At 42.1% G+C, this 26,393-nt stretch overlaps 1 protein-coding gene across 1 annotated transcript in view; it reads right to left on the bottom strand.

The window, feature by feature from the left end:
- The window catches only part of PRKCA (protein kinase C alpha), a 149,711-nt gene extending 128,499 nt beyond the window's left edge, over positions 1-21,212 (bottom strand). Inside the window, exons 1-2 of the mRNA XM_054394006.1 lie at positions 21,040-21,212; positions 17,623-17,654 (exon numbers count right to left, since the gene is read on the bottom strand). Coding sequence (XP_054249981.1) covers positions 17,623-17,654; positions 21,040-21,212 — 205 coding nt within the window. The remainder of the gene's footprint in view (positions 1-17,622; positions 17,655-21,039) is intronic.
- Between the last annotated feature and the right edge of the window lie 5,181 nt (positions 21,213-26,393).

Genomic DNA, 26,393 nt, shown 5'->3' with positions numbered 1-26,393 from the left:
CCTGCCAGCTTGAGAGCTGCTAAACTAGACAGAATCTGACTGAAATTGAGGTCAAAGAAGGAGCTGAAGTTGAGAAAAGTGTTCCTGGGTGAATGAAGTGATGTCAAATAGTGCAAACATACCTCTAGAACTGCTATGATTTTAGAGCTATGTTATATGCTGCATTTTCAATACACCTCTATGTCATTCCATCAACTTCAGACAAGGAAACAACCAAAGCTGGTGATAGCATGTTGGATTTGTTGCTATCTGCAGAAATCAGTTACTATAAATACTTTCTCCAGGCTTTTTAAGATGCAGCTGTACCAAGTTTCCACCCGAATCAAAATCACTGACATCAATTTACTGCATCATTGTCTGTTCCAAAGGTTGTGACAGTAGCCCACCACCATTCCCCCCCCTTTCTTTTTTCCCTCTGAGGACACCCTCATAAGACATTTTTATCTTATTATCTTTAAAGATAAAACACCATCTGCAACAGTTGCAGTTCTTCTCTACCAGTGATGATAACAAGATTGTTAGCATGACTGGATAAAAGTTTACTCTGTTAATCATGACCCAAAACCAGTGCCAGGGTCTAGAAGGAGGATTCTGTTCTTCAGCAATATAATACAAACCACTCTAACCTTTGACACGTTTGCCTGGTCAGCCTTCATACAAACCTTCCAGCTGCAAACAGTGGTTTAACAAAGCCAGGGCAGCAGACACTATTGGTATCCATAAAACTTTGCCAGAAAAATCTCAGACCGATGTGGATTTCCTAAATTAAATTTGGATTTTCTAAGCTAAATTCTGTGATGGACTAAAACTGGGGAAGCACTGCACTGACTTTCCAACCTAAACACATAAAATCTTCTAACTGTCAGATCAGGATTTCAATTTACACCCAGTAAGCGAGTGATAAAATGACAATACTAAAGCAGCAACAAGCTTGGGGCTGGCACAAGCAGGGCTGTTGCAGTTTACAGAAACTCATCACAGACCTGAATTAATGCCAGCTAAAGAGGTGATCTTTGGAAGAGATTACTTGGGAGCAAGCAGCCATTGAGAAAGGTATCCATGATACATTTGTTCTCAGTTAAACAACCCCTGAGTCACACAGCATCCTACTAAAGACAGAAGAGGTTTAGAAGAGAATGCACTTCCCCGTCACAAAGCTGCATGGCAGAGTGAGATAACAGAACTCATTCTTCAGGTATAACCAGTTACAAAAATAATTCCTCACTGAAAGCCCAAATTACCTCACTCTGCTTCGAGACAATGACCTCCTTTATAATATTCTGCTTGAAAATATCACAACTTCCCACCAGCCAAGAAACCCCACACCTTCTGCAGAGTAAGAGCAAGGGCAGACTCAGGAGGAGCTCTGATCAAGCAGCACTTTACAGACTGCTCAGCATCGTACCGTGCTGTTCTTACACTGACTCACCCTTTAATATTCAAACTCCTCATGACAAGGATTCTTGTAAAGCATAAACACATCTTTGCACAAGACTCTGTAGGACAATGTTGAGAAACAAACAAACAGAGAGTCCTGTCTTGCGCCTTCATGTCACGTTCTCGATTCTGACACAATCTGTGTAACCTGAGCACTGCTAAATATCACTGCTTCCCTGTCAGATAGAGACAATGTTAGTCAACCATGCAAATGAGACTCAGGGTGATGGCATTTTTAATGTTTTGGAAAGCCTTAAATCAATGGCAAATGTGGAGTGTTCCTGTCTGAAAGCAACAGTTAGAAAAAAATCAAAGGCCTTTTTCGTTTGGAGAACCATGAGCACATCATCTGCAAGTCCACAGATGAAGCGAAAGGCTAGGGATGTGCATACACAGGTAACAAGCAAAACTAGGACATCTGGATCCCTGATAAACTGTTGCCTTTTAGACTTACCAGTAATCTATAAGCAAAAGGTTGTGCCATCAGAGATATTGGCATTCCCTCAGGAGACAGCATGGAGGATTTTTAAACCCTAAAAGAGAACACCAACCTCACAAATGGCTCCTTCTGCAAGCTCAACCTGAAGGCACGGCAGGATTTTATAAAACATACTGGTTTAGTGCGTTCTAGAGAGAGCTCAGAGCGTCCCAGCAACACAAAAGCCATTTTGGACACAGCTGTTTCAAAGCTGAGCAAGCTTTGACATTTCAAATGGTTCAATAGCATCTTTGTGTAAACTCGTCTCACGAGATAACTTGACAAATAAGACAGAGGGAGAGGCTTCCACATCCCAACTCGACTCAAAAGCAAGCACTTAAAGCCAGCACTGACTAAATTTAGCACTATTACGTAGACACTACACGTGTTAAATAACAACCAGTGTTCTACTTCTCCTAAACCCAAGGTCCAAAATCTGCATTAGCAAAAAGATTTATTTCTTATTTTCAGTCTGAAATTGTTGAAGGGTTCATTACCACAAGTGCTGACAGAAACTTGACGTTTTCTCCCATGCTAAGGGGGAAAGCAGAACTCATTATCTGCCTTCAGGGCTCCCACTTCAAGTGCCACATCAAGGCTTTGCAACGTCCTGGCGCTGTAATTGCTGCCACACTTCTAAGAACAGGTAAGTGAGGCTTGTGGCACTTGTGCAGAAAGTGTGAGGTGGAGAGGAGAGAAAAGCCTGGGAGCACTTGCCTCAGGGCTACACCATAGGCAACTTGAGAAGGAGGACATGCTGTTACAAAACACAGCAGGGCATCCATTTCTAAGAGCAGACATGTGGCCTTGCAAAGCATCCTCATGGCAACACGGATTATGCCATTAAAGAAAATTAATAAAATATCAAAGTTGAGGGCTAAGCAAATGTTAAAGGGTTGATTCATCATCTTAATGCTGCCTTTTCAATGCAGGGATCAAGCAACATTCCTTCAAAAACAAGGAGACAACAAACCTAATGAAGTCAAAGCTGCATCTAGAATGAAAAGCAACTGAACCCTGCAAGGTTTTTAACCCTTGGAAAGATAGATATGCACTTTGGTTTCTGCCCACCAACCTGCAACCACAGGCACATTTCAAACTGACAGAAAACCTGAACAAACTGCAGAACTCAATTCTGCAGTAGCAGGGGAAACAAAACATTTGGAGAGGAGCCACACGAACCCAACTCCAACTAGGTCTGCTTGGCTTTCTGAAAAGAGCTCATTCACATGGCCCACACTCCCTTGTTTACCACAGCTGTTTCTAAGGCCACTCCCCAGTCTAGTAATGTTTTTCCCATCCTATTTCACAAAAGACTTAAACATCTTTCCAACAGATGTGTTTTGTACTCCAGTAATTTCATGATATTTCCTGATGACTGGTTAACACAAAAGCTGTAGCTGGTTGATCCAAAGATTGCATCTGTTACCCTGCATCTCACCATCAGGTCAGAACGAATTTCTGACTGCAGAAAGAGCTAACACAGATGAATAAATTCCTCTATTTTTAAGCCTCAACCTAGGGACAAATGATTTGCCCATGTAAGAAGAGCTAGAATTAAGGTTCTGTTTTGCTTTGTTTTTTTTTTCAAAATATGATATAACAAGGAAAAAAATCACCATAAAAATACCAACTCATAGATTTCCTTATCAGTATTACAGACAGCACTACAAAAAAATGCCTCTTGATCATTTTCTCAAGCAAGATGATTTTCTTTCCCAGCACCCATTCCATTTCTGTCATCCTGTTAATTTAATTGAGTACAGCAAAATAACCTGCATGGAAGATGTTATTCACCCTAAAACTCATTAGTAATTAAAGACAGAACTTGCTCCAAGGAGCAAGTTCCTCCTACCACAACACACACTGCAGAGACACTATCTGAGCTTTCCTTATACTCAGCAGAACAATTATACCTATGAAGTGAGGAGGACTTACCTGCTGAGAACAAGCTTTAAGGGTATTAGACTCTGCTCCGCTGATTAACTGTTTTCTAAAGTAAGAGGGGGGGGTGAAAACAAAAAAATCATCTCTGTTATCATTAGGCCTGGGAGAAGACAGTTTGCTGTGAAATACAGGAGTGCTGTAGGCTTTTCCTAATAGGATCAATGCACAGGGGATGAAGCTGTTCTCTGAGTTACTTAGTAAGAGTTTCTTCTCCTTGCTACTGCTTCTTAATTATTGTTAGGAGAGATGTGTGTGTCACAAGAAATCTTTTCTGCATGGTCCCTGATTTGGCAACTCTCTCCTGATGAGGTTGTATTCTACCCACTGAATGTTTCAGGTGGCTCTGTCTTTACATACAGCCAAAACGTGCATAATTTACATGATATCAACTATTCATACAACAGAGTATTTTCATGTAAAATTTATCATGCTATTAAACTGGAATTTCAGTACCAAGCTCAAGCAAGTAATTTCCACTTAAAAAAACAAGCATGTGGCAAGTGACAGGATAATACGTGCACGAATCACCACATCTTGTCTCTCTAGGTTACTAAACCTTCTGTATCAAGGGCATCTCACTTTACCTAAATATTAATGCAGAATTCTGCATAATATGAGGCTTCAGTTATTCAAGGGATCACTGCACTGCACTACAAATAAAAATAAGTATTAAAGCCGAAACTATTAACTACAGATTAAGGTCAGATCCCAACAGTTGTTCCATACAACGTCATAGATAGACATTCATTGACCGGATACTGATCCAGTCAAACATAGCAGCTTGCAAGATTCAGGCTTTAAAATATTAAGAACATTTATTGGCTCAACAGGAACCTACACTCTCACAAAGAGTACCCCTGACTGCAGAACTGATAGGAACTGTCTTTTGGATGTTCTGGAAATACATCAGTGATGCTACCTGCTGGCCGGCCTAGTTTCTGTTCTCTGCACTTCACACTTGATGGTTCTAAAATTAACCCTGCTGATTTTATCACCTATTTCCTTTTCACTTTGCCATGTTAAATGTCAAATGATCTGTATGTCTGACACTGCCCTTTTAATTATTACAACAAAAGCTTAAAAATGAGACCACAGCCACTCCCCCGCCCCTTCAAAGCACGGCTCAGTGAAACCTAGGCAGTGGGGAGAACTCAAAGGTCAATATTTGCATAAGCTGAATAAAAGCCAAGAAAGAGCAAGAATTATTAAAAATTTAATTCTACAGTAAGTTCTACACTTAGTACTCTTTCTAATATATTGATTTAAATTACTAAATAAGCTCCATGGATGGTGTTTAGGACTTCATTAAAATTTACTGAGCATATTTATCACTGCTTTTTGCAGCAAGCTTATTGTAAAAACCTGCACAAACCCAATACAGTGATAGTAGATGATGAAGTCTTTTATTCCCTTCATCAATCTACAGCTACACATTTACTTAAATAATCAACACTCCAAAACTGTGCTATGTCCATAAATCCATGGCTTGCATCAATGAATTTCTTCACTCAGTATCTCCCAACATGAAGTCTCAGTCACTGTCAGTCACATTAATCAAGCCACCCACGTTTTATTGTTCTGCTCTCAGGATTCAAAAGCACTTAAGATGACAGTAGCAGCAAAAAGCCTCAAGACTTGATATTCCCATTATGGTGACTGGGTTGTTTAAAAACTGGAGCTGTAGTTGCAGTGTGTGATTATAAATATGCACAACACCACCACCACCACAGACCCAGAGAGAAGCTTAAAGTGCAGGCAGTAAACAAGAATCTGTAGTCGAAGACCTCCTACAGAAACTAGAAAAGAGATGCAATGGTGACAAAGGTTTGTCCTCCCTCTTCCCAATATAGAAAGAGCTCTATCATCAAATAATCTACAGTGTGCTTAATACATTTTCTGTTCTATTTATACCAGAAGAAACCTGGCCTAGGACAAAGCATACTGAGCAAAAAGTCGATCAGGCATATCTGCTCCCTTACATGGCCCAGATACTGAAGCAGTCCCAGGCTTCCAGGGATATCCTGCTTTCAACAGCCTGAAACTAATGGCCCTCATCTTCAGGATGCTTCTTGTCAAGTATCCAAATCCACAGAAACATTTGCTTCCACCAAAGGATGCAGCAGCATATAGCAATTCATTAATAAAAGGCATTCCTTAAATATTTGCAATGTAATGTATTTATATTGTAAAGTGAAAGTGACACTTGGCCTTGTACCAGGTTTAATAACATCCAACATAAGTCTCAATTTACAAGTGCTCCAAGTAACCCCAGCTCCAGCTTCATTAAATGAAGAGAACTTCATGCAATCTTGACAACTCAACTGCTCCTTGTTACACAGCATCAGGAAGCTGACACAAGACTTCAGTTTGGTAAAAATCTCAGACAAAAGCTTTGCTGATTTCTATACATATATCAACAAGGGCAGGCCTCACTTTGGCAGCCTCCACGATTTATAGAATCAGAGAATTGTCAGGGTTGGAAGGAACCTCAAGGATCACCGTGTTCCAATCCCCCTGCCATGGGCAGGGACACCTCACACTAGATCAGGTTGCTCAGAGCCCCATCCAGCAAAATCATCTAACGCAGGAGCACGCTGTGCAGTTGCTGTAACAACTGTCTGAGCCACTAGAAAACATCACCACTTCCAAGAGAAATGTATAAGACATCCCTACCAACTGCATTTTAAAAAACCCTTCAGCAGCCACACTACTTTCCGAGGCTCCTTTTTAGAGGTAAATCAGAGATACTAGAATCATTCATAGTTTCATTCACAGAATTGTTAGGGTTGGAAAAGACCTCTAAAATCATCAAGCCCAACCTTCAGCCTAACACTACCATGGCCACTCAACCACGTCCCCAAGTGCCATGTATACACATTTCTTAACACCTCCAAGGATGGCGACTCCATCACCTCCCTGGGCAGCCTGTTCCAGTGCCTCACCACTCTTGCAGGACATAATTTTTTCCTAATATCCAACCTAAACCTACCCTGGCACAATTTGAGACCGTTTTCTCTCATTCTATCACGTGATATTTCACAGGCAATCCAGAAACTAACACTAAACAGCCTATACTATTTGTACCAACACACTGGCAGATTTAGACAAGCAAATAGTAACACAAAGAAAGAACATAGCCACGAAAGAAACATCCCCTTTCTGTGCACTGATATACTGGGATAAGAATGGAATTTTACTGAGTCTTCATATTTAACAAAATGCAGTTTTATTCCCCATGGTCTTCAGACAGTCGAAACAGGTGATAGGAGACACCTCAAGAAGCAGTTTTACTAAGCTGCACAACTAGATTTGTTGAGCCCTTACTGTGTTCTACAGGCTCACTCCTGAGCACCTCCTAATAACATACAAGGAATTTGGAGCACTATCTAGGCACTTAAATATTTGAAAGAGAACATACCCAAACCTGTGGTTTTCCCCCTTCTTTCTGTAATCTCCTGTCCATCTCCATGAGCCCAAAGACATACAGAAAAACATCCATGCGCTGGAGTGTACCCACTGCTTTCTGTGCTCACATCCACTTGGATTAACAAGAGGAGTCCCATTATATAAAAATATACCCAACAGATGTAATTTGTAAAAGCTGATGACAAGAAAGGAAGACAGAAAAGTGACATAATTGGAAGGCTCTCAAATTTAAAGTTAAAGTCAGCAAACAAGGTAAGAGCAATCCAAAATCTGACTAATTTCAGGGCAAATAAAAAATTCCACCAACTATCCTGCCATGATGGAAAAGCCTGGGGAAAAAATGTACTCTGGTATCAAATTTTGTTGCCTTAGTCCATTTCTATATTTATTGCAATATGATTTTTTTTTAACAGCTCCTCTGATTCAAACAAATGCAAGAAATTATTGGGCTGAAATCCATTTCTTTGATAAAAATATGCAATAGGAGAAAATCAAGATGCTCCCAACCTGTCATCAGTTAGCAGGATGTCATCACCTTCAGACACACACAAATTCTGCGTGGCTCAAAGCTTGTGTGAAATAAAAAAACCAAAACAGTTCAGGTAGCAGGTCCTGGAGAAGTGGCAGGAGGTAACACTTCCTCATGAAGTGTGATCGAGAAGTGGAAAGACTCACACTGCAGAGACAGACTTGAACAAGCCAAAGCAGCTATGAGGGGCTCCATCAACACTTCTCAAACGTTTGGTTCAGCTCATCTGCAGAGAAAAGGCTGAGAATGCAGATCATGATCACTAACAACAAACTCTAAGGAAACAGAGAGACTTCTGAAATCAACCTACTAAGGTACACAGCAGCTTGCCATGAGATAAGCCTCCTCTCTGCACTTGTTGCCAGCACTCAAAGATTCACCTTTCTTTTAATCTCAGTATCATTGATGTCTTGAGGAGAATGAAGTGGATTCTGGCTAATGTCCTAGTGACTAAAGAACAGAACAACAACCCAGCACAGCCTAGAAGCTGAAAGAAGCTAAACTATTCTTCCAACTCCTCCTCTTACATGAATAATGTTTTGTTTACTAAAGGACCAAAGTAACACCTTTAGCACACATTCCAGAGAAGTTAAAAATGCTATTAACATGAAATGAAAATGAAGAGTGCACTGTCTGGGCTTTGGAAAGAGAGTTAGATTGGGAATAAAATTCAAGACTCTTCAAAATGAGCTTCAGTCTGTACCTTGCAATGGACTGCTCCCAGGTTTCAAATGAGGAAGGGCAGTATTTGATCCATGTTGAGTCACTCACCTTTATTTAACACAGACTAAGTGGACACACTTGGATACATTATTGGTAGTAGTTTAGAAAACCAAGCACAGAGAACCTCTGATTCTTGTAGATTTAAAACTTGAGAACAGTTAATTAAATTAGTATCTCCACTCATGACACTATCATCCTAAGGATCAGTGGGGAGGAATGATGTCTCCTTTGCTGAAACACAATCTTTGCACCTTCCAAATGCAATTACAAGCTTCATCTACATGCAAATGCCTGCAACGTATCCACTATTAACAGCTTTTATACAATTCTATTGATTGAAGCTAAAGAAAACAGGAGCAATGGCTGCAGCTAGTTAAAAATTTGGTTTGTTGCCTGAATATTATGGGCTGTTTTCTTAGCAAGGAAAAAAAAAGAAAAAAGACACAACTTGACCATTACAAGGTAAATAAAGCCTTGAATGTGCCATGTGAGCTATTTGTGTTGAGAATTGTCCAGTCACAGGCAGTTATGACAGTGCCAAAACCAGTAAATGAAGAGTAAATCTTCCCTTATATCTTGGCTGGCCATCATATAAAGATAAACATTAATTAGATTTTTGCAGCTTGAATTTGAAAACTAAAAAGTAGGAAAATGAAGAGAGCAATAATTTTTGGGTGTTTTGGGACAAACTTGTATTGTTAGTTCAAAAAGTGTGTCTCTGTATCAGTCTAAATGATTTTCTAAAAGGCATTTTGAAAAGAAGAGAGGGCAGATAAAAATAATAACTCCAGTGAGCCTCTAGCTTTGGAGAGACATATTGCAGATGTCTAATAAAGCTCATTTGATTAAAAGATTTTAATTAATAAAGACAGTAAAATAATTTTGAAGTCTACATGAAGTAACTACAAGAAGATATTCTGCCCTTGTGGCCAAGAAGGCAAATGGTATCCTGGGGTGTATTAAAAGAGTTGTGTGGTGAGTAGGTCAAAAGAAGTTCTCCTCCCTCTCTACTCTGCCTTGATGAGGCCGTATCTGGAATACTGTGTCCAGTTCTGGGCCCCTCAGGTCAAGAAGAACCTCAGGGAACTGCTTGAAAGAGTCCAGTGCAGAGCCACAAAGATGATGAAGGCAGTGGAACATCTCTCTGCTGAGGACAGGCAGAGGGAGCTGGGGCTCTTCAGCTTGGAGGAGCCTGAGGGGTGACCTCATGTTTATAAAGATGTGGAGGGCAGTGATGGGAGCAGAGACCCAGGCTCTGCTCAGGGATGTCCAATGATAGATCCACAGGCAATGGGTGCAAGCTGGAGCAGAGGAGGTGCCACAGGAACAGAAGGGAAAACTGTTTCTCTCAGGGTGACAAAACACTGAAACAGGCTGCCCAGAGTGGTTGTGGAGTCTCCTCTGGAGACATTCAAAACCCTCCTGGGTGTGTTCCTGTGTGACCTGCTCTAGGTTCTCCTGTCTGGCACGGGGGTTGGACTGGATGACCTTTTGAGGTCCCTTCCAACCCCTAATATTTTGTGAAACAAAGGCCTGTGAGTCTGCAGTACCTTCCAGTCCAAGTTATGCAACCATACAAAGGAATCAAAAAACTTCATGTAAATGGAATTCCAATTAAAAGATCAGAGTAAGTGACAACAGAATCCACAGAAAGATACGTAGGCACCTGTTCAATCACCTGACTTGGAAAGTAACAGTTATGAATCACATTTGTGGAAGGCAGGACTCCTAAATAGCTGCAATTGAAGAATTAACTGCTGATAACCAACTCCCAAGCACTCCCAGCCTCTACAAGTCCTCAACAAGCGCTGCTGGAATCAATCAGAATTATAATGATCAGCACCTACAAGACTTTAAAAACACTTAAAGGGTAGTTCCTGTCTTTAATTATACACAAGAGAGCCCTTTACTCTTAGAATTTCATGCTTTCTACTAAAGATAGAAAAGCTGAGGAACTGAGCCTCAAGTGTTCATTAAATAACATTAGCTCTACCTTTCACCCTGAAGAAAAACAACCCACAAAACCAAACATAAAAGAAATCATTATCAATGCACTCCAACAGGGAAATCTGTTTTCTTCATCTTTCTGCAGCTTCCCATTTCATTAAATGCTGCTCATGGCATTAAGTCACTTCCAGCCCCCAAAAAACTTGTATGAAATGAATACCATGTGTGGCTGTGCATCAGGGTTGATGTGCAGCATTACACCAAAGCAGAGGGGAAAAAGAAAGAACATGCCAAACTTTATCTTGCCCAGGACTCAAATGAGTTTATCTGTCAACTCTGAAAGAGCTATCACTCCCACATGTTTAATTAGAAGCTGAAGAGCTCCACAGAATTGCATCCAGGGCACTGGAACAGTCAGTTTCTTGTAACTGGAACACACTGCTGGGATATCTGACTCCAGTAAACAAAACAAAACTTTGCATGGTACAAGTGTGGGAAGGGTGAAGACTCTTTAAAATATAACACAAGGAAAACAAAACAAAACAACAACAACCCAAACTTTTGCTGCAAGATGAGATTTAATTATGTTCCAGTTTTGATGAGCACAGTATCACCAAGGAAATCTTCTAGAAAAACAGAAGTAGGCTGGCACATTCCTCTGGTTCTGTGTTGAGTGAATTGTGCTTATGGTGAATTGGGTGTTGTGCACCTAGAATCATTTAGGGTGGGAAAGACCTCTAAGATCATTGAGTCCAACAATTAACCTGGCACTGCCAGGTCACCACTAAGTCATGTCCATCAGCTCCACACCTACAGGTCTTTTAAATCCCTCCAGGACAGCGACTCATCCCTGTCTGTATGATACACAGATCTTTTTGTGATGCACAGTGACTGCAGTAACGGAATCCTCACAGACATATGTATTTTCCCTCTTCAAAGATGCCCTACCATCCTTTCTATACAACAATGATGCCCAGAGACAACACATCTCCTTCCCCACACAGAAAACAACTGCTGAAACCATAAGCAATATATCTCATTAGCAAGCAACACTCCAGCAGGAGCAGATCTGCAGAGGAAAGCAGCACTAAGAGCCAGGCACTCATACAGCCCACATTCCAGGGGTTTGTGCTGGATGAGCTGCAGTGTGATCCATGAACCAAACACCATTCAGCACCTGGAAGACATTAAATCTGCTGTTCTGTTTGGCATCACCCGAAGGGAATCCGCTCTGCATGCTGCAGGACCACCCAGAAATGCAGATCAAGGATTGGGACACACATTTCCAAAGGGCTTTCCTGATCTGAACCAACACTAATGGATTTGCACTTGGGAGGGCTCAGGAGTTTCATCTGCATCTGTCAGTGCTGCTCTCAGTAAAAACTTGGAACAAGGGTAATTTTTTCAAAGATCTCTCAGAGTTCAGCTGCAGAGCCTTGACTTGCACTGGTGTGAGGCAACTAAGAGGACTACAGTTCCTCATAATATGGGACATACATTGCAAAGGGAAGGCAAAGGACAGCCAAAGGAAGAGTTAGAACAAATAAATAAAAGCTGACAAGACAAAGGCACAACAAGCATCTTATCTGCATGCTTATAATCTGTATGTCAGATTATCTGCAGCTCACTAAATTACTGTCCTCTGAGAAGGAGCACACAGACACACACCACAGATTTGGCTGAGGTCAAAAGGCCAACAGAAAGGACAAAGCTGGCTGGAGGAATCATGAAAATCCCTGTGCACAGATATAACTTATGCTCCTAGGTGGTTTTGTTGTTGTTTTGGTCTTTTGTCATTGTTGTTTTAGGATGTGTATGTGTTTGGCTTTTGCTCTGGGTGTTCTATTTTTTTTAACAGATGCCTCCAAGTTTTAAGCATAAAAATACACTAACAAGTCAGCTGCCTGAAGTGTATCTACACTAAGTTTCCACTTCAGAAGATTTCATGCTGACCATTAAGTTGAACAGACAGTATCAGCAATGACAGGCTCTTGGTGATTTCATGGAATCTCAGACTTATGGAAAGGTTAATGTAAACTGTAGCACAAGACTAACAAAGAGTGCAAAGAAAACCACATTCACTGTTCAAACTTGTGGTCTGTAGTATCTGATCTTACCCTAAAAAAAGGGAATGATACAGAGCAGCAGTGTTGGCATAGAGAGGAGAACTTGCTTTCTATCTTACCCACTCTTTGGTTGTAACATTTCCACATAAGGAAGATAGAAAATACTTTTATGAAGAAGCAACACGAGTGAGCATTTTTTATTAGTTGGGGTGGAAAATGAAGACAGTAAAATGAATAAAAAACTGTCTGTAGTGTAAATACAACCATCAGGAGAGAAAACCAAGAACTAAGCCTTCATCCATACATGAGAAAGAATTCATTGTGCTGCTACCTCTATAAATGTAAGGATAAGGATGAACAAAAACTCTGTGTCAGGCAGGTCACAGGTGTTCAGAGGTTTCAATGGTTCACGTCTTCAGATCACAGACAGCATTAAAACTCCTTTCTCAAGCACCCTTACAAAGATGTTTAATACCACATCCAAACAGGTGATTAAAAAAAAAGAGGCTGCATCAGTGGGTTCTTCAGTCTCATTATAGAAGAGAGGTCAAGAACTGGCAGATACAAGAAACAGAGCTGAGGAAATGAAGTGCTGGTTTACCTTGTTAATTTTGTGATCTCTAGAATAAAATGCAACTATTTCCATCTTTAGTGAAGGAACAGTTACACAGATTAGCTAAATATAATTGATTTATTTTTTATTTACATAAATTGGAAACCAAGCATGAACTATGAAATTCTTCCTTAGCTCATTATTATCCTTAAGCCAAATGCTTTCCACAGCTACAGCAGAACACTGTAGACCTGGCAGAGATCATGTAGAAGAGGGAAAACTTGCAGTTAATAACTACAAATTTTGACCATTTGGGAGAGAATTAACAAGAGGCCATTGATCAGGACCAGGAATTGGTTGCATTTATATTGCTGTAACTAAAAATATTTTCGCCTTGAGGAACTTGTTGAGCCTTCAGTGCTGAATTTAATCTCTAAACACAAATAATACACATCCTCCAGCATACATTCTTCACATCTTAGTGAATCACTATTTGTCCTGCTCTGTTCACCAGAAAAAAGACTTTTCTTATAAATCAAACAGAAAGAAACAGCTGTAGGTTATACTCAGAGTGTAAGAGCAAGTATCAAAAGAATGATGAAGCCGAAATGTAACTTAAAAGCTTCCTTAACTTAAAGTCTGCTTCCTTAAAAGAGGCACATTCATACTGTGGCAGCCTGAAAAATGGGTTAGATTATTCCATTTTTCACATTTCTCTTGCAGCACCTGCCAGGTGAATGTCAAAAAAGGCTTTCAGCATTACAGACAGCTTGCTGTCCTGCCTGACAACGCCAGAAGACAAAACAAAGCCCTAACTCCCTTAAATCCCCTTACCATCACGTTCCCACTGCCACAAAGACAATCAGTGGAAAACAGCAAGAACAAAATAGCAGAGTAGGAACTCCTGTTGCCAAAGCACAATATTTTTGAATATTCATATTTGTATAAATCAACAGTAAACCACAACTATCAAAAGGCAAAACACTTCCTAGTAACAGGAGGCATAAAAATATGTTCCTCAGGAGCAGGTTAATCCATCTGAACTCTTCCAACTTCATTTTCCAATTCCTACATTACCAAAGACAGGCCCTGACTATTTCTACTGCTGCTTTTTGAACCCTGAAACCTCTGAAAAACTTCTTTTTGATAATGCAGCAGAATTCCACAGTCTCTCCAGAGAATCATGCAGTGAACAGGGACATCCTCCACTAGATCAGGTTGCCTTGTTGAGCCTGACCTTGAATATCTCCAAAGATGGGGCCTCAACTACCTCCCTGGGCAATCTGTTGCAGTGTTCCACTACCCTCATGGTAAAGAAATTTCTTCTAACATACAACCTAGATCTATTCTTCCTTAACTTCAGACCATTGCCCCACATCCTATCACTGCAGGCTTTTGGAAACAGTCCCTCTGCAGCCTTCTTGGAGCCCCCTTCAGGTACTGGAAAGCCACTCTAAGGACTCCCCAGAGCCTTCTCTTCTCCAGGCTGAACAAGCCCAGCTCCCCCAGCCTGTCCTCACAGCAGAGGTGTTCCAGCCCCACCGATCATTTTCCCGGCCCTTCTCTGGACCCACTCCACCAGGTCCATGTCCTTCCTTTTGTTGAGGCCTCCAGACCTGGGCAAAGTACTCCAGGTGAGGTCTCAGCAGAGCAGAGGGGCAGAATCACCTCTCTCAACCTGCTGGCCATGCTGCTTTTGATGCAGCCCAGGATGCCATTGGCCTTCTGGGCTGCTAGCTCACACTTTTGGCTCATGCCCAGCTTCTCCTCCACTAGAACTCTCAAGTCCTTTTCCACAGGGCTGCTTTCTACCACCTCATCCTCCAGCCTGTACTGATAATGAGGATTGTTCCAGCCCAGCTGCAGAATCATGCACTTGGTCTTGTTGAACCTCATGAGGTTCACCTGGGCCCACCTCTCCACACATACAGACTCTACTCAGACCTGTAAAGCCAAGCAGCCATCCTGAACATCTCTTTGCTAGTATACACAGCAGCCAGGCACATCAGAGCACACACATTAAGAAAGGCAAACTACTTAGGACGTGGATTGTCTCCTGCTAAGCATTTGCCTGGCAATAATGCAATTGCACCCTGAACCTCTGCTGCATTAAGGGCATTAAAAACCATAGCAAAATTGAATTTATTGTCTTCTGCAAAATTGCAGAAATTCTGTAAAAATGGGGGAGCGAAGGGGGGAAATAATTTTACAAAGCTTTTTAATTAAATAAATTATTTCTCTTCAGTTCTTCCAAAGAACTCATCTAAATGTTTTTATGTAACACTGAGGCTGATTATTACAGCATCAAAAGCATAGAGCAGAATGATTACATGCAGCTGAAAACATGTTCCAAGGCTCAAAGCAAGCCTGATGAAGAAAAGGTAGTAATGGCCCTCAAATAAAGATCAGGGTTGCATGAAGTTTTAATTTAAATAAAATTGAAGTTTAAACATATTTTTTTTTTGAGGGCATCTCTTAAAAGTAGAACTTTGTGTGATGCTTTTGTAAAGGAAGCCTTAGAAATCTATAAATGCAACCTGTGTTAGCTGCAATGTTCAATGCTGCATAAACACAGAGGTTGGAGTTTTGTTTAATTAAATACCAACTCAGATCATGAACTGGTTTGGGTTGGATCTTAAAAATCATCTAGCCCCAGCCCCCAAATATTCACATAATAATGGTAGTTTGTTAAAGTAGAAGCATCCTTTCAGTTTGATGCATTACCTTTCCTCCTCCCTTTGGTAACAAAGGCCAAAGGAATTTAAAAACAACTTTGCAAATAATAGAACCACCCAACTCTGAAACCTGCCTGATATCAAGTTTCTGTCTAGCAGGAGATTCCACAACACATAAGAGCCGAAACTTGTAAGAGAAACTCTGCTGAAGCAAGAGCTATGGTTGTATTAGGAGCTGTCAATATCATATTCTCTCCTTCACGTCATACTGAAATTTCCATTTTATTCTTCATTTGCCATTCTTTTCTGTAAAGGTAGTCACTTAAAGGAAGGGGTTTTGCAACCTACCTTCTAGTTTCACACATTCATTTATTTTGTGTTCATACTCTCACTGATTTTGATCACTAATTTGAATGTGATGAGTAGCAAAGAACTGGGGGTTATCTACAAAATATAATATTAACATCCTGGGACACAAAGGAAGTGTGAGACACTGGAACAGGCTGCCCAGAGAAGTTGTGGAGGCTCCAGCCCTGGAAGTGTTCAAAGGCAGAATGGATAGAGCCTTGAGCAACTCAGTCTAGTAGGAGGTGTCCCTGTCCATGGCAGGGGGTTTGAAACTAGGTGATCTTTAAGGTCCCTTCCAAACCACTCTATGATTCCAAGATGAGTAGTAAACTCATGGTTGCATGCCTACCATAAGGTATGCAATGTTTTGACTATATGTGTGTGGCTGCATGTTGCTACTTGCAGAAAGAAAAACATTTATTGCAACATCTTTCAAAGAGATCACTCTTTTACATTCCATTTCTCAGAGTTTCAATTTCAAGAAGTATCAGCTAGCATCAACTTTCACAAAAATACCACAGAATCCATAATTTCACTAAGTAAAAGCAACATTCAGTATAGTCAAATATGCTCCAAAGCATTAGAAAAGGCCCAAACATAATGAAAGAAACAAGGTTGGCTAATGAGTACACAATGTACACCCGCAGGTGAAGCAATAGGGAAGAAGGGGGAGGAAGAAAAAGAGACAACAAAAAGCCTCATCCTGATTAGGTAAATATATGACAGGGGAAAAAAAAAAACAGCAATAGTTGGGTGTGGTTATTTAATGGTTAAATGCTAAATAACAATAAGGATTTGGCAAAAATACAGAAATATGTGAGAATACAGCACACGATGCTCTGCCTTTTGTGTAGTTTCATAGTTGTCTTCTACTATAGCAGCTTTCAACTTCTCAAGGTCATCAGAATTGATTAAATCATGATTTTGTAGGGGTGGCAGTTTTGTTTCCTTTTTTTTTTTTTTTGTTCTTTTTTGTAGTCGAATATTACATAAGGGAGAAAAATGCTGCTTGTCCTAAGACATAGTTCAACCCAAAGGTCCTCCTAAACATACAGCACATGAAAATTAAAAACAGGGAGTTTGGGTTATGAAAAGAAGCCATATGACTAAAAAGTGAATCCATTTTCCAAGACGCCCACACAGACAAGAGCTTCTGATGTGAAAAATGGTCTCTGCTAAAGCTAAATTGCACAGATTATTCTCCTGAGAAGTTGGAAGCTGCACGCCATGCAGATTATATGGCATTTTCCGCTATGAGATTGGAAACACCAAAACAACTTTGGGGTTATCACAGTCTGAGCAATTACTTGATTGTTCAATGCATATGATATTGATACCAACCAGTTACTTAATGGAATAATTATCTCCCTATTGAATTTACATAGGGATGCTTGCTAAGTTTTTCCAGGCTTGTTTCCCTCTTGCTGCAGGCAAGTTTTGGCTACCTTCGAACTGAGGTGCAACAACGTGCCAACAAAGCATTTGTGGCTTACCTTGGCACTGAAATCCTTGCTTCCCAAATCCCCTGCATAAAAATAAAAAGAAAAGAAAAACCTGTCTTAGTATGTTTAGTTAGAACTTTTCCTCAATGATCAACAGGAAAAATAGCTTCATATTAAACTACTTCAGATTTCACTAAGACAGCAACAGATTTTGAAATACACAACACAGAGCTGCCCACCCATTTCAAAGCAGAGAACAATAGCTTGAGCTCACCAGCTATGTCACTGCAGCTTCTGGCAACACTTTTTATTACTATTAATTATTATTTTACAAGCTATTTTGGGTCTAGAGTTATCCTCATCTGTGATGACTGGAAAATATTTCAACTCATTTACACCACACGTACACTTAACAGCAAGTAAAAGATTCCAAGCTCTAGCAAAGGTGTATGAACCAAACCAGACTGATTTTAGGACTGCAGGTCAGTGCTGGTATACATCTCAGCTAGACATCAGCTGTCTGTTGTGTGGAAAAGAGGCAGGTTAAAGGTTTGGCTTGGTTCAGTAGAAATAGGAAGACAGACCCATTGGTTTCACAGTGATTCTTTTTAAGCTTCCTCATTTTCATAGCAAAATACAAACATGCACACAACACTTCACCAACATATCCAGAGTTCCAGCACACAACTGCTGTTGGTTTTGTTTATTTGTTTAAGCATTCAACATACTCTTTCCACAAAAAACCAAATGTTTGGAGTATCCTCCCCCATCAACATTTCTCTGCATCTTGCATCTTTGCAGAATGTTTGTCACCTGGGGAGCTGGAGCTGCTTACACTCTGAGTGAAACCAACAAAAGCCATGAACTGCAGAAGCCAGGCAGCAGGCTGAATGTCATGAATAATGTTAAGTTCAACTATCAACTTTGTAGAAACGTTTGTAAAGGAATCATATAAAGAATTTCCCCCAATTATTTATTTAGGGAAGGGACAAAAATCTTTAGCACACTGTTACTTCAGGTGGAGACTGAAATTACAGAGCTCCAGCCATTTCAATAAATTTCTGCACAAATTGCTGTTGTTACAAATAGGCCTAAAATGAGAAAAATCAGAAGAAATACAAGATTGTTTGTTTACTTGGCAGCATACATAACTATACCATGTTGTCATTCTGCTGCTGTTATCTCTTGTCTTCACCAAAGTGAAAAGCATGTACTGGAAAGTGTGCAAATGCAATTGCAAGAAAGCTGACAGCAGGGCTAGGAACATGAAACAGATTTGGGATCATTTTTCATGCTTTTAAACAGACTTATTTGTGAAGAGTATTCCTGTGTTATCTGCTCTAGGAGCACAGCCATTCTTCAGTGTTTGGGCTGAATCCATACACTAGCCAGCTGCAGCCCGCTCAGCTCTCTGAGTGGTTCCAAGGGATTTTAACTACAAGGGCTTTAAACAAAATCTCCACACCTCGGAGACAAAACAGATAGGGCAAAGTTGTGGAGGAAGATAAGCAGGAACTGAACTACTTCAGGACATACTACCTGATGAAACGCTGTCTAAGAAAAAAAAAAAATCATCATTTGCATAGTTCATTGAAGGTTGTATTTCCTATTCTTTGTAGCTTAAGACATGCTAATTGCTACACATCGTTTTGGAACTAGATGAAGCCCTTTTTATGGTGTATGATGCTTATTCAAGAGCTGCCCATCTTCAAATGAGGAAATGAAACAAAAGTTTTTGAGTTGTCAGATGCTCATCTGATGGATGTCAAGAGCTTCTTCAGACTCACAAGCAAGACAAGACAAGAGCACAGCTACATTTGTCACCTGTCAGGACACCCTTTCACTTTCACATCCATCCTGTCATCTCATGACAGTATTCCACTTTGGTTCCTAATTGTGCTGCTTATGTGCACAAACACAGTCCCAACAATAAGCCTGCAGCACTTTTTCACACCTCCCAATTCATTCTGGTTTAGATTAACTGGGAAACAGAAGGTCTCTCAGTTTCACAACACCAAACTCTGCAATTATTTTTTTAATAGGAAAAAAAATAATTTAACAAGAAAAACAAACCACAGTCAAAAAGTTGACTTTTCTCCTTGTTTCTCCTACAGTTTATCATCTCAGTTTTCCTTCCTTTCCTCTCCTTTCTTACTCTGCAAGTATATTCCAATCAGTTCTGAAGCAATCACAGTCAAAGGGAGAAAAACTCAAACAGGAAGGCAAAGGTCTCTGCCCAGACACACAAACACAAATGAAAAGCACAAGACACCTGCCACAGACCCAGAGCCAGCTGGGTGCAGCCCCCTGTAGATCTTGTACAACTCTGGCTAAAATAAATCACAGCTTTCGTTTCCCACAACTCGCAGCAAAAAACTTCAGCAGCAGAGCAAAGGCTGAAGCTAAGTCACATCTCAGGTGAAAGGGAGGAAGCTCAAGCTGTCTATGTGGCACAGAGACTGAATGTATAGCACATTCACCTAAACGGAGGGGTACACACCCGCTCCTCTTGCCTCACTTCTCTGAGGGCACTGCGCACAGCCAGCAGCCTCCAGACGCCCAGGGCTGGGTGGGGAGAAGGAAGGGGCAGGGCAGCGCCGAGCCGGGCAGATGTAGGGAGCAGCGGCTCGGCCTGCAGCGAGCTACAATCCTGCCCAGAAGAGGGCATGGCAGCAATTGATAGGTATATTTTCTTCTCTAACAGCTTAGTAATGAGGGTGCTGGTAGGAAGTTTTCCTCTCTTCCTCCTCTTTCTTTAAGCCTTCTCTTAAAAACCCCCTCCCTCTCCCAAACACGCAATGTAACAGCGGTGGCACCGTGCACTCCCAAGCTCCCAGCCCTCCCTCTGTAGCAGAAGGAAATAAAGCGGGCACGGATCACAAAGTTAAAGGCAGAGCTCCAGAAGTTGTGCCACACAGCAACAGCCTGAAACACAAACCCCTCGGTTTGCAGCGCAGCAGCTGTAGCGCCGGCCGAGCTCCCCTCCGCCCCGGGAAGGAGGGCACGGGGCAGGGGCTTCGCGGGGAGGTCAGCCAAGCCAGGCAAAAGCCGGGTCTGGGGGGAAGCCACGAGAAGTGAGGAAAGACAAATCTGTATCATTTGGGAACGTGCAGACCCCGTTTATCTCTGCGGCGCTACCCAGCGCTGCCAAGTTATGGGGCTCCCACCTAGGGGTCCCTAAGGACACTTGGCGGCTGCGAATAGCTCCCCGGGAGAAGGACGCGATAAAGCCGGGGTCAGCAAAGCGACACGGCTCTGCCCCAACCGGGGCTCACCTGCCCGACCCTGCGGGAAGAGGCCGGGAACGGCGGCACCGGGGAACCGGCGGCTGGGAGGGGAGGGGCGACCGCTCCGCGGGGCCCGGGCAGGGCACGAAGGGGACTGCGCTCGGAGCAGGGAATCCCCTACGGCCGAGCGGGCCCGAGCGGTGGGTGCGAAGAAGGGGAAGGCGCCGGCGGGGTCTCTCACCAGATGAAGTCGGTGCAGTGGCTGCAGAAGGTGGGCTGCTTGAAGAAACGCGCGATGAATTTGTGCTCCTTCACCTCGTGCACGTTCTTCTGCCTCAGGGCTCCCTTGCGAGCGAACCGCCGCGCCGCGTCCGGGGCTGCGCCGGGCTCGGAGCCCGGGAACACGTCGGCCATAGCGCCCTCCTCTCCACCCCCTGCCGGGAGCCGAGCCGAGCCGGGCCGGGCCGCGTCGGGAGTCGCCGCCCCGACGTCCGCCCCGTCCGGCAGCCGCCGACACTCTGGCAACGGCGACGCTGGGCGCTGCCTCCCGCTCCCGTGCCTGACGTCGGAGCAGCGCGTAGGGAACGGGGAGGAGAATCCCACGCCGGCTGCTCCGCCCGCCATGGAAACTGTCACCTTCCCTCCAAATCAGGCCTGGCACCCTGCCATGCGGAGCCCTGGCAGCAGCGGGCACGGGTGACCCTCTGGCACCGCTTCCCTTGTGCCTTCTTCACTCAGTGCAGCTGCTACACCGTGCCACGGGCACAGCCACCACCAGGCCACCACCATGGCACAGAGCACGGCTAACCCGTACTCAGCTGCTCTCTGCCACCTGCACAGCGCTGCTTCCTGTACTTACCACGAGAGATGTTGTTCCGCCACCACAACAAACAAAGGTGTAGCCCAGACACTCTCCTGCACAAACCTTTCCCCTTCCTGCAGCTCAGAAACCCTGCTGTCTGGGGCCATGCTGAACCACTGCACATCGCACAGTACCCACTGGGCACACAACAAATGCAAGAGAAGAGTGGCCTCGCTGTCTTGCCCCACTGCACAATGTCTTCCGTCTTTAGCACACAATACCAACATCCTCATCAAAAAGTGTAGGAAACGCAGCAAGGTTTTTTTTTGTTGTTTTTTTTTTTTTTTAGCTAATTAAAGAACCAAACATACACACAAAAGCCTTTACCTGTGTTCTTATGGTGTAATAAAGTATTCTGTAAAATAATCACAGAATCACACAATGTGAGGGGTTGGAAGGGACCTCAAAAGATCATCTAGTCCCAACACTCCTGCCACAGTAGGAGGACCTAGAGTAGGTCACACAGGGATGCATCCAGGTGGGTTTTGAGTGTCTCCAGAGAAGAAGACTCCACAATAGAAACGTTCATCTTAATTTACTGATGCACACAAAAAGTTCACAAGTCCCTGGACACAGACATATTATCTGCCTGTGGCACACATACATTCTCATATTGCAATTTTATAGTGTCCCCATACATTCAGAAAAACACCACATAAAGCATGGCTGCATGTGAGTAAAACCACAGTTTATGTCCTAAGCAACCTCCCTCCCTCCCATGGACAAGTCCTAATTATATTTTTAAGATAAATGTTACTCCTCTGGCTACAACGTTTCACATAAGGAAAATGGATGTTTATTAAAGAGTTCCTCTACCCCCATACATCTACATGCTCCTAAATCTGCCTGTGTAAGCATGTGTAATATGTTTTATTTCACAAGAATGAAAGCAAGCTAATTAACTAAATGAAGTCTTATCTGCTGACTGGAAAAGCGCACACAGACATCTACCACAGAACAGAAATAACCTGTTACACACCATCTTATTCTGGATTTTAAACCCTCAGTTTCTGTGTGCAGCTTTGGCCAAATGGTACCTCCCCAGTGTTTCATCAAATAGCTGATGGCAGTGACAGCCCTGCCTTTTTACTGTACTTCTAGAATCAAGCCAGATGCCCTAAAAACTGTTTCCATATGCCCTGGCTTCATGGATTTTTATTTTGCAAGCAACTGCTTTCAAATTTGATCTGAAATGCAACAAAATACAAAGATTTTTAATTTGGTTTCTACCTATTCAGCATGTGTTTCAAATCCCTTATTCCTCTTTGGAGGGAATAGTTTTGTTTTGGTTTTTTTTTATCTTGCCCTAATTAATTTATGCCAAAGCATGAGAACCACCAAGAAACATTTTGTACTCTCATCCCATGTTCTATCAAGAACCAGGGAACGTATTTATTTCTGTTCCTTTAGTGCTGCATTACAAACAGCTACTGAAACCAGGAATTGAACTGAATCAGATGAAACTCACATTACATCAGATTTGAGGCAGTCTGTACATTTGGTTGTTTCTTAACGTCTCACCAACCTGAATCATTTTGGATTCCATTTTCCTTCCTGGGAGTGTCCCTGGTCAAGATTTGTTCACTGAAACATCAGTGAGTGCCCCTGGCTCTTGGTTCCAGCACCTGCTGGCTGCCTTCCTCAGGCCCCTGGAGGAGCCAGACGACAGCAGTCATGATGCTGCACATCACATTAGAATGATTGTCTCTCTAAAGCAACTCTTTGATCTCAAACCTAATAATTATTTGTACATTGTGATTATACACATTAAGCAAGAGAAAAAAAATAAATCTATTATGTGTGCCTAGCCATCCCCAGACAACTGGGTAAGCCACTGTAACAACCTTCCCTTACTGTAAACAACTTACAGCTCCTCTGACTGCTTTATTTTGGATACACATCACTTACAGAGAGCCTTTGGGCATATGTATACCTGTTCACCTCCCACTGTCAAGACTTGTCACTATGACCAGGATACTCTTACAGAGATATCATGAGGGAACACTGTGTTCCATCCACCATTCACAATCCTACTGTCAGCAGCCTCTTGCTGGGAGGCTTTTGCTTGCTTCCTTTGCACTCAGGTCCTGTGGCTGGCACAAGAACTCATTTTTCCTCTGGAAATTTCTGGAGGAAAGATGACTGTGACCTCTTCCTGAGCATGCACATTCCTACCAGCAGCCCATGACTTGCTCTTCTGCTTAGGGTAGTGTTTGTAATTTGTGTCTGATTCAGGCCATCTGGACAAGGACTCAGCATTATTGTTTGTGTTCAGGTATATACATGGTTATTAAATCACAGGACCAGGCTTTTCCAATCTCCTGGCAAGCAGCTTCAGAATTTCTGACTCCAAAGAACCATTTTTGGGGTCTTCTGATAACAAATGTACCCCTGTATGAACAGTTGGGTAATAGCCTAGACAATTCATCCCTGATAGAAGTACCCACTGGATGGTTTATGAGTTTTTCTCTGAAGAATCTGATTATTGCTGGAACAAGCACAACTTCTCAAGTCCTTTCTATATTTCATTCCCTGTCATCCTAGGTCTGCAAGTGCAAGCATCTGTGTTCATTGTGAAAGGGGTTCCTTAGAGTCATTCTGCTGCCTGTGCAATGCCTTCTCTTTTTACTCATCTGCTGGATCAGCATGCTACTGCCTGCATCTTTTTCTGACCAAAAAGCAATTAAAAAAATGCCTTCTTCCTAAAGGAAAAGTGTTTGGATTGCTCTGTCACTATTTACATGCACTGAGCTGCATCAGATCAGCCCAAAGACAAAGCCAAGGAGAACACCTTTATCAGCTTTGGCAATCGTAGCTATTTTATTATTTCCTGCTTGTAAGAAACATTCAACAGGCAGGAATCACTTCCTGCTTGAGACCTATGAGGACCTAATTTATCCTCATATTTCAAAGCAATTTACAACCACTTCCTTTTCCAGAGAGTTGCCAGCACAAGTAGATCTTTTCCAAAGCCTTTTTTAGGAAGGGTAACTTGATCCTTGCAAACTTGCTTTCTAAAAACAATTTGCTTCGTCCAGTCTCATCTTCTAAAGGGATTTACACACAGTCAGCTGATGGGAGATTTCCACCAGCAACTCTTGTGGAATAATTACTTGCCATAATTAAGTAAAAAGCAGTTAGCAAGTTCTGTTAATACAAGGAGTTCAGAGTCAAATCTGGAAGCTAGATTTTCCTTTTTTTTTTTTCCCACATGATACATTATTTGGATTTTTTTCTGTTTCAAATCACTTACAGAATTTAGTTCAAATCACTTAACAGAATTTAGTTCAGATTACCTACAGAATTTAGTGTTGAAGATCCCTTGCATAAGTTTGTTTTGTCCAGTAGCTATTAATTATAAGCTAATGTCCACTACTGCTATGCTTTTTTCCAGATTCTACTATTTAGTCATCAACGAAATTGTTTATTGTTCTTACCCAGACACTTGGGTAACAATGTACCCAAAATGCTTCCAAATTTGGAAAAAAGTAGGATGTGGTAACATAAATAAATACATTTGTGTGAGTGTTTGTATGTCTGTTACACCAGGGGTGCGAAGGAGGTAGAAATATTTTGTCTGTCTCTGTATCAACACTGGTTTCTGTATCTTTCTGTGTCTTTCTGCACCTGTGTGTTTACAGCCTGCACAACACCACCTGTGTTGTTTTTTGTGTGTATGTTGACATAGATTCTCTTGTCTGCTCTTTTGCCCTCAAAGTTTCTCAGGTTGCAGGATGGGAAATACTGAGTCATAAGATTTTATTCCATGTCATGGCTTGTTTACACATCCTTGTGCTGATGTGAAGGTCTGAATGTATCTGTTAAAACACAGTCAAAAAGAAGACAAAGCACAGAAGAAAGATTGCATGAGAGATGAGATGTCACAGAAAGTATATTTCTGAAAGATTCTGGGGGGGTGGAAAGGGCTCATGTTAAAAATGAATCACTTGCCAGGGGTGAAATTGCAATTCATTGATATATCTTAATCAGCAAAATCCCATTTCTCCTTGCGATGTGTAGATCACAGAATAGTAGGGGTTGGAAGGGACCTCCAGAGATCATCCAGTCAAACTTCTTTGCCAGAGCAGGAGAACATGGGGCAGGTCACACAAGAGTACATTCTGGTGGGTTTTGAAAGTCACCAGGGAAGAAGACACCACAACCTCTCTGGGCAGACTGTTCCAGTGCTCCACCACCCTTACCATAAAGAAGTGTTTCCTTGTGCTGAGGTGGAGCCTCCTGTGTTCTAGCTTGTACCCAATATTCCTTGTCCTGTCACTGGGGATCACCAAAAAGAGCCTGGCACCTTCATCGTGACACCCACCCCTCAGATATTTGTAGACATTGATAAGATCCCCTCTCAGCTTTGTCTTCTCAAGACTAAACAGCCCCAGGTCTCTCAACCCCACGTCTCTCAGTCTTATTTCAACTGGAGTTTACTTGAAAGTGGTGCAAACCCCATGCCTTCTGCAGAGCTCATAGCTGCCTTTGAATTATCCTTACAGCAGCTCTCCACAGAACTGGAAATGGCTGATGTTATGCAGAATGTTGAGGGTAAAATAAATTTTTTAGATATCAATGTTCTCATCAGAATACTGAATGACAATCTCTTGCTTTCTTTTCTCATATCTCAGGCATATTAGGAACATGGTAAAATATCTCCTAGTTATAGAGCTGAATCAGAGCCTGATGCTGTTACTGAAATGTGATGGGGGCCCTTTGGGATGTTTCAT

This window comes from Indicator indicator, chromosome 29, assembly GCF_027791375.1.
Source record: "Indicator indicator isolate 239-I01 chromosome 29, UM_Iind_1.1, whole genome shotgun sequence".
NCBI lineage: Eukaryota > Metazoa > Chordata > Aves > Piciformes > Indicatoridae > Indicator > Indicator indicator.
The sequence above is the reverse complement of the archived record's forward strand: the minus strand, read 5'-3'. Positions and strand labels throughout refer to the sequence as shown.